At 39.0% G+C, this 16,684-nt stretch overlaps 1 protein-coding gene across 7 annotated transcripts in view; it reads left to right on the forward strand.

Moving 5' to 3' along the window:
- The first annotated feature begins 522 nt into the window (after window positions 1-522).
- The window catches only part of LOC121857308 (gastrula zinc finger protein XlCGF8.2DB-like), a 95,312-nt gene continuing 79,150 nt past the window's right edge, over window positions 523-16,684 (forward strand). Inside the window, exons 1-2 of one of the 7 annotated variants that reach the window (XM_042353303.1) lie at window positions 523-773; window positions 3,396-3,404. In XM_042353303.1, the coding sequence (XP_042209237.1) occupies window positions 621-773; window positions 3,396-3,404 (162 nt within the window). In that variant the 5' untranslated portion in view covers window positions 523-620. The other 6 variants (XM_042353299.1, XM_042353305.1, XM_042353300.1 and 3 more) reach the window with 6 other exon arrangements.

Raw genomic sequence — 16,684 nt, forward strand, 5'->3', positions numbered from 1 at the left:
TTCAGGTATATAGTTTAGCATATAGTTGTTTGTGAAGGGGGGATCGCCCTATTTTAATATAGGACTCGTGTATGTTATTTTACTTTGGGCGGTGGACCTTTTGCTCATCCTTGCATCTGCAAATTTTAAAGGACTCTACAAGCTCGCTTCACAACTAATACTTATTCACACTATCAGAGCCAGGACTCAGTATGAACCTTGATTTTTGACAGTTCACAATGCTTACTTCAAAGTATTGTAGTTAGCTCTGACAATTACACAATTTGCTTGATCACTATTGCATCATACTTTAAAGTTATTACCGCGAAACATTAGATTGTGACAAATTAACCTAACATATATCCAAAATTCAATCTAATTTTACTAAAGAAATTAGAACGTAGCCCGTGTTGTTTTATTCTTAAATGGTATAACCTTTGGGCCGCCCCTCTTACCCGAGTCCCGAACACAGCACCAGCAGCCTCGTGTGTTAAGGGAGGAGTGAAGGTGTTGTTATGACACTGCATTATATCATTTGATGGGAACATTATTATGTATTTTTATATTTCACTATTGAATTAAGAAGTATATAATTATATAGAATACCGAGAACTGGTGTAATAATCGGTGGACAAATAATTATGTTGACAAGGAAGAAATTTTTGGAGAAGTGTTTCTTGCGCTGCGTCCTTGAGTGTTATGTGGTTCATGGTCTTAAGACTTGGTACGCATTTTATATTTTAGGAAGTGGCTGTACTGTACACCTAGATCTGGCTCTCATAAATTTTGCTCAAGTAAGGTAACCACAGCTAAGACAAAATAAATTACTTTATGCATGATGCTAATGTTATCATAGTATTATACTGTATGCTTAGCGAACACAAACAGGTAATGTTAATCAAGGTGTCTTTTAGGATTGCTTACATAATAAAGATTGGTATTATTTTGAGGTAATTTTTTACTTTCGGACATGAGTCCCTAGTTGTTGACCAATATGTTTTTGCAGGGTATTTTGGTGTGTTTTAAAGAAATCTGACCTTCATTTTTCTCAGAAATTGCTCTTATTTGCCCCACCCTGATCCCCTAACAATAATTAAATCGGTTTCACACAGATAACTCTTCACAGAAGAAGACTGAAAAGTACTTAAATTCAATTGTCGCTATTTTCCATTTCCGAATGGTAAAAATGGGGTTAAAATGGTCAGAATAGGGAGATCTAAATGTTTCAGTAGTTTATAGCTTTGGGGCGCTCTCTGTCCGAAAGTAAAATAAAACGAATTTTGGTATCTATACTTCTAAAGCACAGATTGCAAATATGTTGAGGGTATAAGGATAAAATGACTTGTAGCTTTGTCTATGCAACAGCCTGTAGGCCTCTATACCCTGTCCGACTAAGTACCCAAATGTAGCCGGAATGAAGTCAAATAATGGTCCTAGATGAATAAATCGGACTGCCAATCACTTCTCGACTAGTATTTAGTGTCACAAAGTCACAAAAAATTGGAAAACTTACTTTAATCTGAGTTAATAGATCGCGTGCATGTACCTACTGAGCGAGGAATTACCCAAATGTACCCAAATGTAGCCGCAATGAAGTCAAATGATGGTCGTACAAGCGTAATTCGGGCTGTGAATCACTTCTCGATTATTATTTGGTGTCATAAAGTAAAAAAAAATTGGTAAACTTAATTTAATCTGATTTGTGTTGTGTTAGGTTAGATTAGATTAGATTAGGTTAGGTTAGGTACATGCACTCGATCTATTAACTCAGATTAAATTAAGTTTACCAATTTTTTGTGACTTTGTGACACCAAATACTAGTCGAGAAGTGATTGGCAGTCCGATTTATTCATCTAGGACCATTATTTGACTTCATTCCGGCTATATTTGGCTGCATTTGGGTAATTAGTCGGACCCCTCAATACCTTGCACACATAAACAGTTCGGTAATGGGTTTGTTAATTAATTAAAGGTGTCCTTGATGGGTAATACTCTGGAACAATGTCGCAAATTAATCAGGAACTTTGGGAACTTTTTCTATAGAGTTTAAATGTTTTCTTGCCTCCAGAAAATCCCACAAAATGACAAGGATTTGCAGTTTTCATATTTTTGTCTTGGTTTATCTCGTCCTAAACACTAATCTATCTACGTCCACATGATGACCATATCTTCATTGTTGACAGGATCATTTCATACACAGGAACATCTTCCCAAAACTTACCAGCTATACTGCTACACTATATTATTTATTAATGATAAGATGAAGTAACCTAACTTACCTAATTTAGCTTGGATTAGGTAAGAAAAGATAGGTTAGTGGTAATATTTGAGGGCAGGTACAGTACTGGTTAACCAACTACCTAACAAAAGACCTCGATAGAAGAAAACATTTCTTACCTCAAGAATAATCCAAATTGGATGGAGGAATCGCACCTCATACAGGATTTTATTTTTCCTTAGTTTTTCTTGTAAATAAAGATGCTTTGTGGCACCTGACTCCTTGTTTGCAATATAACTGTTTTTGTGAGCAGGAACATTTCAAAGACATAGCACTTTTGGTTTATACTCACTAAGAAATAACAACTTTAGTATATTTTTGTATACATGATAAATTCTTTCTTACATCAAGAATCTCCCCCAAAAGAAAAGGATTTGCCATTTTCATAATTGTGTACTGTACTGTATTAGTTTGGCAACACACACACACAACTGCTTTTCAGTGTTGTCCTGTCCATGCACACAAATACTATAATACTGTACCCGGTTATGCTGGGTTTGGTTAGGTTAGGTTAGGTTAGGTTAGATTAGATAGTTAGTTCAGGTGGGTAGGTTATGTTAGGTAGATAAAAGTTAGATTGTGTTAACAGGTCGCTGGGAAACATTTGTTAAGGGTTCAAACCAGATTCTGTTTATTCTTGAAGTAAGAAATAAATATTCTTCTATAGATTTTTTGTTAGGTAGCTCATTAACCTTGACCCAGCTGTTGAATGTTACCAGGTGGGTTCATCTTATCCAGCTAAATTATATAATGTAACTGTACTGGCAGCCGGTTAGTTGTTCCTGTGTGGAAGAGTCCATGTGTATGAAATGCTCCTCATGAGAAAATCACCAAAATACAGTAATACGGAGTACAGGGCATTATAAAATTGAATAAGAAAGTTATCATCTTATACACTAAAGTTGCTAATTGTTTGTGAGTAATGAATGAGCTGTAGAAGTAGCAGCCAACATAAATTAGTGTTCTCTTTATGTATGATTTTATTTCCATAATAATTAACACTTTAATAAAAAATATAAATAATGGAGAGTTTTGTGTCTTAGAAAAGGAAGTCAATTTTGATGTACAGTACATATTGTATGGGTGTTGGTTCTCTGCTCTTAGAATGACTCCTTATCAATCTCTCTTTTTTTATCAGATCCTGCTGGTGAGTTCTGATAAGTGGGCTGTGAGGGAAAGAGTTTAACAAGATAAACAACATTGATAATGTACATTTATCAGTGGCTTTAATACAAGTTCAGTGTACAGTACAGTGGTTTAGCTTCACATATATATTGATATCATAATTGGATCTCAAGTCTTAACAAGTTATTAAGGTAAGACAATTTACTATGCATAATGATTTTCGTAAATTAAGATGTAAGTGACAGTAATTTTGCTAGATTAAGTGTTTAATCAGTTCTCAAGTCTTAAGAGGTGAACCTCTGCCCCCTAGACCCCAGGTGAGGGTTGGGATGGGAGACTTGTACGTAATACAGTGTACAGTAATTGTTTAAATCATCGATCAATACCCTGATTGAGTCTCTTTGGCTTGACTTGACTATAAAATGGCTTCTGAATCATTCTTTAATTATATTGTGATATATATCTGATGTTTCTTAATTAATTCATATTTTGGTGCAGTATAATATACTTGTACAGGCATTCTTTGACATAGAAAAGGGGGGTTGTGTTCTTGGAAATCTGTATGTTAAGTGAAAAAAAAACATACCATATATAGTATTGAAAGGTAGAACCCACGTATTATCTGGGGTTATGTTCCAGAGTGGGGAAAATTCTGGTCAACAATATTTACCACTATACATTCTGTAAAAATAATAGTACAGAACAAATACATTGAAAATAAGTCTCTCTTTTTCTTTCTCTCTTTTTTACCATAATTACTAAAGACAAAGTTGAAGGGAAGGGTCAACAGTAGAGGCTGATAAATCAAGGACTTGACTGATTTATGTAGGCCCGGTGTGAAAGTACAGGAGACACGTGAATACAGTGAAAGAAAACTATGTGACATTGCCAAGAGGGGTGACATGCATGGATGGAGGTAGAGCATACAATATATATACAGTATGCATCTCTGTACAACCTGGGTTGTGACCATGTCTGTGTGACAGCCAAAAGTAGTTCTGTTTCTGCAATTTGATTTTTTCCTTTAAAGAAATTTGTGTTATTTAGAGGAAAAGGGTCAAAGTGGATTACTGTTTGTTAAAGTGATTGCTTGCTTTGGTTTAGAGGTGTCAAAATATGACTCGTTAAAACAATTTTTTGTATATTGAGCTTATGTATATCGGGGTTACCTATACAGGTACTGTAAGATACGATGGGGTTACGTTCCTGAGAAACCCATCGCTAGGCGAATTATTGTAGATATGGAGCATTATAACATGGGGTTTAATGAGATATACTATAGTGCATTTTTTCCCAGGTGAGAAAAGATGCCCTGCCCCCTCCTCAAGAGTTACAGCTGATAGGCTGTTGCAAATCTGTCCGATTTCGTGCTGAAGTAATGATGTATTTCTAAATGAGTTCATTCATAATTGTTGGGATGACCATTTCTGACAAGAAAGATATTTAGCTAAATTACCGTATATAAAGATACATACCGTACATTCATTATTTCAAACATAAGCACGTAGGAAGTTTATCAGAAGTATTATACTGTACATGAAATAACTGTTAAACTCTGGTAACATTCACGCTTTTGGAGGACGCATTTATTATATACAAATTTTTACTTACAATAAGGCATACTAAGACAAATTACGTATCAGTAAAACTACATTATGCAAAAACTAACATTTTAAAAGTTCAGAATCACTGAAAGATGAAGTTGTTCACAGTTATATTTCCTGCCTCTGCTGACGGCTGTTCGCTTGGGCGGCCAAGTCTGTCACACTCATCCACCAATTTTCAGGGGCCGTGTAATATTTCAGTGTGATTCTGATCTTTTAAAATTGTTAGTTTTTGCATAATCTAGTTTTACTGATACGTAATTTGTTTTAGTATACCTTATTGTATGTGAAAATTCGTACAGTCTCTCCTCAACTTACGACGGGGTTCCGGACCGACGACCAGGTCGTAAGTCGAAAAGGCGAAAATAATATATAGAAAATCTAAAATGAAATGCGGTACAGTAAAAGTAATCAATAATGAAAAATGGATATTGTGTTACTGTGCACATACCTTTTATGTAGTCAGCTGAATGCACACTGGGCCTCAATAATTTTTTAATTAAACATGGAGACTACATTAATTGGATGAAGCAGAGGAGGAAACTGGACTGGGTGGGTCATCAATGTCGCTTTCTTCAGGCAGGCTAACATACTTGCTTGTTGAAGGTATTGGATCATCTTCAGGGAGTGAAGAGGCAGCAGTGGTGGGGCGTGAGGAGACAGCAGTGGGGGACTTCTTAAAATATATGTCCAATTTAGACTGCACAGTTTGCCTTTTCTTTTCATTGTAAATCTCCCTATAGCAAGCAAGTGCATCTTGGATCATTCTGTCAACTTTTGCAAAACGCTCAACATTTTGATCCATTTCTTCAAACATTTGCATCCCCTTATTAATACAGTTGCAAATGCCTCTGCCATTTGTTTCACTGAAAATTTTTTGGGGGGTGCAGGTTCTTCTACATTTTGTCTCTCTTCTTCCTCTGCAGTTTTCTGTACATCTAGTTCAATAAGATCCTCGTTACTTAGCTCTTCTGCTACACTTTCAACCAACTGCTCGACATCTTCATTATCAATTTCTAACTCCAGCTGTTTACCCAACTCCACTCTCTTGTTACTAATCTCAGAAATTGCTTCATCTTCATTAAATCCTTTGAAATTGTTCACATATCTTTTCAGGACCTTCTTCTAGATGTTCCTAAATGTTACAAAATACTTTCTTGAGATAAATGCATAGTGTATATCAGATGCCTAAAAGAGAGCTCAGGTTCTCAACTGGCTCAGCCATGTTATTATTAATAACCACTCTGTATCTGTGTTTTTTGGGCTAAATAAACTGTTTCAATTCAGTTCAATTCAATTCCATTCATGCACTGACCTGTAACCTTATCCCATGCTGCAGCTATGTTCTTTATACATTTCAAAATGTTTTAGTCCTTCCAAAACTCTCTGAGCGTTTTCTCACCTTCAGTAGCAGCAACAGCCTGAGCGAAGGTCGTACTGTAATATGCTTTAAAAGCAGTAATAGCACCTTGATCCATGGGTGGGATGATAGAGGTAGTGTGAGGTGGAATGTAGACTACTTTAACATCAGGGTGCAGGTCGTCCAGGTGTGGTGGGTGTCCCGGAGCATTGTCTGCAACCCCTTGGTGCAGACAATACTCTTTGGCTCGTGGAATGAAACAACTCAGGAACCAATCCTCAAACAGTGCTAGGGTCATCCATGCTTTCTTATTACTTCGATAAAACACTGGCAGTGTGTGCTTGCTGACATTTTTAAAAGCCCTTGGGTTCTCTGAATGATATATCATGAAGGGTTTTACCTTGAAACCAACTACATCCCCACATCAGCACTTGCTGCCTCTCCAATCACCTTTACACTGTGCAAACTGTAACGGTTCTTAAACCTTTGGAACCACCCATGACTTGCTGTGAAGTTTTGGTCGCACTCATCTCCTGCCTACTCTTTCAGGCTTTCGAAAAGGCTTCTTGCGTTAGCCTGTATGGTTAGAAGGCTTAAGGGTACAGGCTTTTGTATCTGATCTTCCATCCACACCACAAGTAATTTTTTATGTCATGAATAGGACCTTGTCTTTTTTTCATTATTATTGTTCCCTTTATAGGTGCTGATCCTTTCATTACCTCACGAATTCGTTCCTTGTCCTTCAGAATTGTTGATATCGTCGAGTGATAAGCCAAGGTCGCGTGAAATGGTTGCTACCGTTTTTCCATTTTCATATTGCATTATTATTTTCATTTCAAAAGTAATTGACTGTCTCTTTTTCTTCTGAGCACCACCAGAACTCCCACTTTTACGCTTGCCAGTCATTTTAAAGGGAATTAGAAACAAAAATTTTGTCAGTACACAGTGCGATCAATAACACCAACAACGGTCAAACACCAAGTGAGCGGGCTACGGCGTGGATGCTGTACACCACGAGGCGGCCCAGCCCACGCTGTCATACGGGACGGAAACGTTTCGGTACTAGAAAACACGTAATTTGAAAAATAATTTATACGACTGCGGCGGTCATAAGTCAAGTAGGTAGTAAGTCGATGAGTACCTGTATATAATAAATCCGTCTTCCGAAAGCGTGAATTTGTTACCAGAGTTTAACAGTTAATTCATGTATAAGATTTCTGATAAACTTCCTAGGTGCTCCTGTTTGAAATAATGAATGTAAATACAGTATAGTCTGGATTTACGCGGTTTTTGTTTACGCATTTGGTCAATTACGTATTGCCTTGCCAGAATGAAATGTTTTAATTACGCGGTAAATTTCATCATTTACGCGGCGAGCGGCTGAAGAGGTCCAGACCGCCGCGCCATTTTTTACTCACGCGGTCCATTCTTGACCATATGCGGGAAGCGGCTCGGTGAGTGGTGCGCATTAGGCCGCTCTTACGTTATAGCTGACGTCATATGACGTATCGGACTGTGATTGGGCTACGCATCCTTACCACCCACGCATTCCATCCGCTGCTAGCTGTGATTGGTCTAATGTAACATGACGTGCCCTGCCACCAGAGGGTAGAAGTCACTGACCTAGCCGGGCCTATTTCATTGTTCTCGGTCCGCGTATACAATTCTCTCTTGTGCCCGCTATTCCCCTCACAATGGCTTCCGCGGGACCCCCAGCACCCGAGAAAAACCTTGAATTACCTGGACCAAGCCATGATAATGTGAAGGAAATCATCGAGTTGGGGAGAAAATTAAGCTCATCCTTGACAACGACCCAGTCAAGCATCGGTATGAAGTGTCTAATAACCTTCTGTCGAAAGTTATGGAGCCGTATATCCAGATCTATCTCGACAACATCAATGCTAGTCGTCAACGTAGTATTGAGGACTTCCTCGCCCGCAACCAACCACAACCACAGCCAGCCCAAGTCAGTGATAGTGATAGAGACAGTGAGGATATGGACTTTGAGGGGTTTGTCTGGGAGGCCCTGCAAAAGTCATGATTCACCGGAGAACTAAAATATAATAAAATAATAATTATGATGATGATGATAATAATAATATTAATAGTAATAAAATTAATACAAATATATAAAAATAAGTAACAATTACAGTACAGGTTAAACCTCTCTAATCCGGTACTCTATTGTCCGGCAAAATTTTAGTTTGCCGGACAGCCGCTAGTATCCATGGCTCGGCATACCCTTTGTTTACATCTGGTCCTCGTGGTGTTTGGTGCGCTCCTCGGTATTTCAAGTGTTTCTGTAATAGTTCACTTGTTATTTACCCTTTACATGCCTCCTAAGCATATTTATTTTATTATTTCATTTACTGTACAGATATTTTTTTCTTCTTTACAGGTGAACATCACCAATTTATGTGCAGGTACAGGTACCATAACTATTTTGTCATTTTAAGTGCAGAATGAGAATTATTGTTTATCTATTTTGTTTATTACAATTACACTGTACAGTGGTCCCTTGGTTAACGAGCACAACCCGTTCTGGAAGGTTGCTCGTTAACCGAAACCATTGTTTCAATGGGTTTTTGGGTAATTGGTTCCAGCTCACCGAAAATTGCCTAAATTCAACAAAAAAGGTAGAAAAGTACACTTACTTTGAGGTGTGTATGTAGAAGGCTCCTGGATGATGATGATGATGGGAATTAGAATGGGGGTGGAGAAGAAGGGAGAAGAGAAGGCATTGGGGTGGAAGAGAAGTCACCCCATGGCACCATTTCACCCATAAAATTTTAGTTCTCTTGGTGTAATTCAAGATTATTTTCTTTAAATCAACACTGCACTGCATTATATATTGTCAATATGTAAAATAAATTTCAAAATGACCAATAATTTGCTTCCAAACACAGAAAAAAAGCATTTAGTTGAAGAATTTCAAGCAAGATGTTACCTCCAGTGAAAAGACACAAAGACTGACGCCTGTATGGTGTGTTGAGAGGCTGGATGGCATGCCACAAACTAGTGACCCTACCTTCAATTATGTTCAATAATTGTTAAAATGACTAAAAAATTTAATATTAAACTTTTAAAATGATTGAATAGTATAAACTTCTTGATATTTACTAAAAGGGTAAGGAATTTAAGCCCTAGAACCGATTACTGTATTGGCGGACTAATACTACAGCTGGTGGACCGCCAAATGCAAGCTAAAACATGTGGAGGTCGGCTGGTAAGAAACTCGTTAATCGAGGGATTGCTCGTTAACCGAAGTTAAGAATCTTATGGAAGGTAACTCGTTAACCGAGGCGCTCGTTAACCGAGGGACCACTGTACAGTAGAATGTGGATATAACACGAGATATGTTCCAAGAGAGGTCGCTTTAAACCAAATTCCCACTAAATCGAAGTGTTGTTTCAATGGAATAATTTAGTTTGGTACTTGAGAGAAACACAAACTACTAAAAAGACTGACAGTCTACCCAGATGCACCTCAGCCCATCTCCTAGAATAAACAAAACATTGTTTTTTGTAGTATTATGTTAATACAAACACTCCTAAATCAACACAGCTAAAATTATGGGATGGGAAATGGTCTGTTTACTGGCTGGGGTGATGGAGCGGAGGGAGGGAGGTGAGGTGATGTGTTTGACAGTTAGCACCGAAGGTCTAGTGAAGTATTTATTTATTTATTTATGTCCTTTAGATAAAGTTTATTTTTTTGTTTATAAAATGTCACAGAAGTGACCGGGGAGAATATAATTTATATTGCTGGAATTCTTATAAGATAGTAATTAATTTGAATATAAACATGATATAGTTTGCACCAGAATTTTTTTTTGTAATCATTTAGTACATTATTTTGAGTACATATACAGTACAGCTTTGCCCTTAGGACAGTGTAGCGTGCCCAGAAGAACATTAGGCGCAAAATTTTAAATATGATGAGCCAGATTGACGCATCAATAATTAATACTACCGGTATGTATTTTACAAAGACCACTGTGGTTCGGAAAATTCTATAGTCCGGCAACTGTAAGGTCAAAGGGTGCCGGATTAGGGAGGTTCAACCAGTATAATAAAACAAAATAATAATAATAATAAAAATTTATAAAAATTATACATAATAAAAATAATAATGAACCATAAAAAAATCAAGAGTGAGAAATGATATATATACAGGTACTGTATGTTTTGTTGTCAAAGTAAGAGAAACAATTGAGACCCTGCAATTGTATATAAATGAGGCAGAAAGTCAGATCATCAACCTGGGACTTGGTCACAATTTTTTTGATGCCATATGGCAGCAGGGTCTACCATTAAACAACACACCATGCTTCCAATATCTTCCCAGGCGGTAGTACCTCCCTGTTTGGTACTGCCAACTACCTACTACCTTCGAGGCTAAGGGGACTCTTGTAGGTGTAATGGAGACATCACTCTGCTGCTTAACAATGTCACGCTTCACCTCAGAGACATTATTGTCTTGGATGCCTTGGTCTTCCCAGACATTTTCAAAGTTACACTTCACAGTCACAAAAACAAAGCAAAAACACCTGTCACAAAAACAGAGCAAAAGCACCTGTCACAAAAACAGCAAAAACACTTGTCAAAAACACAGAACAAAAGCACATTTTTTTTCTTTTATCCTCTTCACCACTGCTTGGCTCATTAGCCGCTTGGGCGATTGGTCACGTCTCTGTTACGCACTGTTGGCAAGTATTGGGCATGCACCGGCTCCTGAATGTACCTGATCCTGCTCCAGTGTTGGTCAAGTCTGGTCTTGAAAGAGCTCACACTCGGTGCCGTCACAGCACTTTCTGGTAGATTGTTACAAGAGTTCACAACCCTCACTCCGAAAAAGTTTGCCCTCACAGTTTTCTGGACCTGCGGCTTCTTCAATCTTGAGCTCCAAGTAAGGACACTTAACTGAGTAGTGCCCCTTGAGATGCTTATACACCTCAATTAGGTCGCCCCTTGCCCGTCTGCAGTATAAGCTAGGCAAGTTCAGGCGCTCAAATCTCTCAGGATAGTTGAGGTGCTGAAGTGCAGGTACCAGTCTGGTGGCCCTCCTTTGAACATTTTCAACCAACTGACACTCCCTAGCATATCTCGGGGACCAGACGGGGTGACAGTACTCCAGATGGGGAAGCACTTCGCTCTTGAAGATCGTTACGAGGGACGTGCCGTCTAGATATCTGAACGACCTTCTTATGAGACCCAATAATTTATTTGCCTGATTTACCTTCTTCTCGCAATGGCTCGAGAACTTCAGCTCATTGTCAACATACACACCTAGGTCCTTCTCACATTCAGTCTCAAATAGTGCAGTTTCTTATCCTGTTGGGACATATGATACGCCTGCTTACACTTTGTGACATTGAATCTCGGCAGCCATTTCTTTGACCATTCTTGGAGCTCACAGAGATCCTTCTACAGCTCTTCACTTGGCACAAACACAGAGCAAAAGCACTTGTCACAAAAAAAGAGCGGAACGATAATAACAAAAACAGCGATAGTGGCTGACACTACTCACATTTTCAAAACAAGCCACAAAAGCACAAAATATTACTTCACAGTCACCATAACACAGGTCAATCTAAATGTTAGTGCTGTCCTCTCACTATATAAGAAAAAACCCACAATGTATGATGCTGGCCAATAATTGTGGAGCCATGCGATGGCGTGTTTTACGGTCGACAAAGAACCAAACACAGAGCTGTAGAGCGCGGGTTGGCTTACAAGTGAAGGTAGATATACATCATACATGGGGTTAAATATTGTTTCCTTATAAAATGTCACTGACTTGATGTAGAAAAATATAATTTGCATTGGTGGAATCCTTGCAAGACAGCAGTTAATTTGAGTATGTACATACAATCCATAATTTGCACAAGATAAAAAATCCAACCAATGTCGATGGCCATTTGATGGATATCGTTAAAGCTATTTTTTTATCACATATAGCGAGATGGTCTTTATTTATGACCATCGCTAAAGCAGAATATCACTGAACAGGATATTTTATCTTGAGGTTTACCTGTACAGTCATAGGCTTTAGCATTAGCAGTATTGCCACCATTATGGCGACCAGTGGTGTAATAGTCAGCATGATCACCTAGCAAGCAAATGGTCCTGGGCTTGATTACTGGTAGGGTGAATCTATGGGCAAGTTTCCTTATGCCATTTGCCTCTGTCTACCCAGCAGTTATTGGGGACCTGGATGCTAATCAATTTATGGAGCATGTTCCAGGGTAATGGTTAGCCAGTGCAGTCTGGTCTTCTCGGATTACCATATTCCTTGACTCTAGGTCATGCAGTTCATTTACTCAGGGTGTGGTTGTTGTGTTGGTGACAGCTTCTCCATCTTAAAGAAATTCACATCTAGGTGGCCCAAGGACAGACCAGCCTTGAACAAAAGGGGCAACCATTATTATTATTATAATAATCACCATTAGGCAACTATTTTGTCACGTACAATAAGCAAACATTTTGAAAAACAACAATCATCATAATAATTTTAGAGATCTGTTTGCAAGCACCGCTCACCTGAGCTGTTATGATCAATCACTTGCTCAGTAGCACAGCACTGAGAAATGGAATGGCAGCATCACCCACCCACCCATACAATACTCACTGCTGACCCTTCCCCAACACCAAGCATGATCCATTTATACGAGCAAAACACATTTTTTTTATTATCATATTCGCCACTTATCAGCTTACTAGCCGTTTGGGCGGTTTATCCAGTGTTAGTACTGGAGGAAACGAGAGACTGGGAAACCTGTGGTGTTTGGTAGTGAGAGTCACACTGGATAACACCCTTCTCATGTGTGTCCGGGCCGAGGCTCGAACCCTTGACATATTGGTGAGAGTTTAGCATTACCGCTGTACCACCAACACCCCTTACTACTGTACTAATATGACCTCGTCCCAGAGTACAGTACTGATCATTATACTGTACAATACTGTAACTACAGTACCTGTACCTTTATTAACTGTATACAGTATTGTTTAATGCTCAGAGTCTAATACTGTTCAGAATTATTTTCCTTCATTGTAAAATGAGAATTTTACTCTACAGTAAGTCCTCGCTTAATGTCGGGGTTATTATGAGGGCCTGAGCTGCCACCATTTTATAAGGGCCTGTGTGTCAGTTACAATTCCTTTTACTCTCATACTTATTACCATTGGTAGCGTGACGAGAGGAGGCTCGTGGGTAGATGTAATGATAGTAACAAGTAATAGGGGAGAAATAACAGTAAATACTGTAGGTAAATAATAGACACAATATACAACTACAAAATTTATTTAAACATTAATATGGATGTAGGAGAAAGAATATATTTGTACCAACAGACGAAATCTGGTACTATGCCCTCAGGCTCAACATACTCACACCACTACTGGGTGGACATACTCAATAACACTTCCAACCCTACTGGGGGGACATACTCAATAACACATAACTCTTATAGTCACTTAGCACCATAAAGACCAGGGGCAACTGCCACTACAACACTCCGTCGTCAGGAGTGATACTCAAGCAACCGCCATGGGGTCCTGCCACCATGGGGCACTTTCCGACGAACTCTGAAGATCCCAGTGGATTAACCCCACCACACAAATAGCCCTACTGAGTTAGGCACTCATCCACCAATGATGGGGGCTGGTAGTGGTGTGTGGCTTGGTGATCCGGGGTCACCTCGCAGGCCTAGCGTTAGGGCCAGACGAGCCAGCTATGGGGGCCATAGGTAGTCTGAAGTGTCTTGACGGCCGGGTCTCACGAAGGTAACTGATCCTACTGGACCTCGGACATCTCCCCAGACATAGTGGATACAACATCCACGCTACAGACACGGCCTAGGCTGCGTTAGGGACCTGTATGGGTGAAGGGGCGAGCACTTACTAACAGTGACAACGACATCACATTTCAGGGGACGTTAAAGACGTAAATATGACTTCACTCAGAGCATATCAACTACGTTACTGTAACACTTGCACAATCAACTATTAATTGGGTCAAATCACTTAAAGAAGGGCGAATTACAACACAGAGTGGAATGGCCTACCTGTATGGGTGAAGGGCGAGCACTTACTAACCGTTGAAATGCCCGCGGCACCCTCACTCAGAATAGGTCAGGGAGTCCACTTACTTCTATTTCGATGAATTAATTTACTGTACACTCTGACGTTGAAACTGAGACTATGAACTCAGTTTCATTCCCTACTATTATCCTCACTAACAATGCTCTGACTGAGCTATCAAAAGCAAAATTAAATTGATTACAAAGGGTTGGATGGCAACAGGTCCCAACATACAGCGTCTTGCTACAAAATCTGCGGATTATATTCAAAGTTCCCTTAAGACAAAGACCGCCTATCGATGACGTCACCCAGGAACAGAGAAAACGGGGGACGTTTCCACTGGGGGACTCGGAAGGTTTTGTGGACGTTTAAGCGTAATATGAATCCTTAAGGTTTTCAGGTTAGCCGTCATCACGATCATGACATTATGTTCCTAAAAACGCGACACTATACGAAACAACGTTAAGCCGATCAATTTTCCCCATAAGAAATAGATAAAATACAGGAGTTACGTTCCTGATCCTCCCTTTGCCCCATGAAATACATTACATATACAGAAAATCATTGCCATTTCTATAGAAAATACTGTAGTGCATACATATACAACTTCTGAGTTTGTATTGGTACTCACCGATGGGTGGAGGTGGTAGAGCGAGTGTGTGGTGGGTAGTGAAGCAGAGGAGGCAGACAGCGGGAGGGTAGGTGCATGGCGGCAGCGAAGGAGGAGGGTGGTGAGTCACTGAGGCTCTGCGTTGAGCCGAGAGAGCGTAGCCGGGCCAGACGAGAGAGGGTGATGCGCCATAGAAAGTAGTCTGTGACGACGCAAAACGACGTACTTGTAGTATCGGATCACTGGGACGTTAAACAAATTTTTGGTCTCTAAAGTTTAGTGACGTAGTGCCGAAACAACGTTAAGCGGGATGACGTTAAGCACGAACTACCTGTACACTATTCATAGTTACATTCTTAGTGCAGATTATTATAAATATTACTTATATTTAAGCTATGTAGTGAGGTGTGATGCTGTAGGAGTTATTGTACTCTTGCAAAATTCAGCAGTTAATAGACCTCGCAGTTCTAAGGCACTCGATAAGCTTGCATGGTTACTGTATTGTAGATGTTATTGTACAGTACTGTTTATAGTTGACACTTTATTGTAGTCTGTAGATGTAATGGTATCAGTATGTAGTCTGTTCACTCAGACTTTGCAACTGAGGTATGGGATGTTTGTAGCATGGCAGCTGATTGGCTGGTAGACGGACACCAGAAGAGTCACTACGGGTCTTCAGTTCAGGGTATGTAATGTATTGTAGTATTTTATTTCTGATATTTTAAGGGATAATGGCTGTATTCTGTGTTGATCTCTGATAATTTCTGCACTTGTGGAAGTAAAGATTAGCATGTGAAGTGCTCAAGTAACATAAATACCTTAAAGAGAACAAGAAAAAGATTACTGTACAAAATTTCAGAACATCCGCCACCATGCTGAGTTAAGTCATGTGGTGAGGAGGAGTTTATATCCCAGAATTTGTTCATGGTTGTGTTCTTTTCAAGATACAGTAAAACCTCAAATATCCAGAATGCATGGGGAATTGAGTGTGCTGGATAATCGTTTTTTTCTGGATGCTTGAGAGTTACTCTTAAAACAGTGGCGTATTCTTAATGAATGCAAGGCACAATATATTTTTAAATTGTATCTTCAGTAATACAGTTTTCACTCAGGAAAGTTGAGGAGACTCAGCATCCCTCATTGTATGCAAAAGGATAAGCTGCATGCCCTCTTTGGACATATAGACATAACCATCCTAACAATAACATGCTAAAATTAACTTTATTGTGTTGGAGCATAAGGAATATGAGCTATTTTAGTCAAATTTAATACTTTTTTCCCTTAATAAGCACAAAGTCTTATATTATACGGTGATATTATATTACCTTAGAGTTGTTGTTCCATAAGAGTGGCTATTTAAGAAGGTTTCTGTAAATGTAATGGGTACAAATGCATGCACATCAAAAACTGCATTCACTTGTCGAGAGGCTTTGTAGACCGGCGACGGCTCTCAGTCAGCTGGACAAAACTGGTCCACATTATTATTTTTAATATTTCTAAATAACTCTACAGTTCACTTTAATTATAGTTTTCACTTGGGAAAGTTATTCATTTTTGTTTTACTTGAAATAATAATTTTGATTTATTTATTTTTATTTTTTTAGTTTATTGGACACCCCCCTAAATCCTGTGCAAGGTGAAGTGCAG

The sequence above is a fragment of the Homarus americanus genome, unplaced genomic scaffold, assembly GCF_018991925.1.
Source record: "Homarus americanus isolate GMGI-L3 unplaced genomic scaffold, GMGI_Hamer_2.0 scaffold20465, whole genome shotgun sequence".
NCBI classification, from domain to species: domain Eukaryota; kingdom Metazoa; phylum Arthropoda; class Malacostraca; order Decapoda; family Nephropidae; genus Homarus; species Homarus americanus.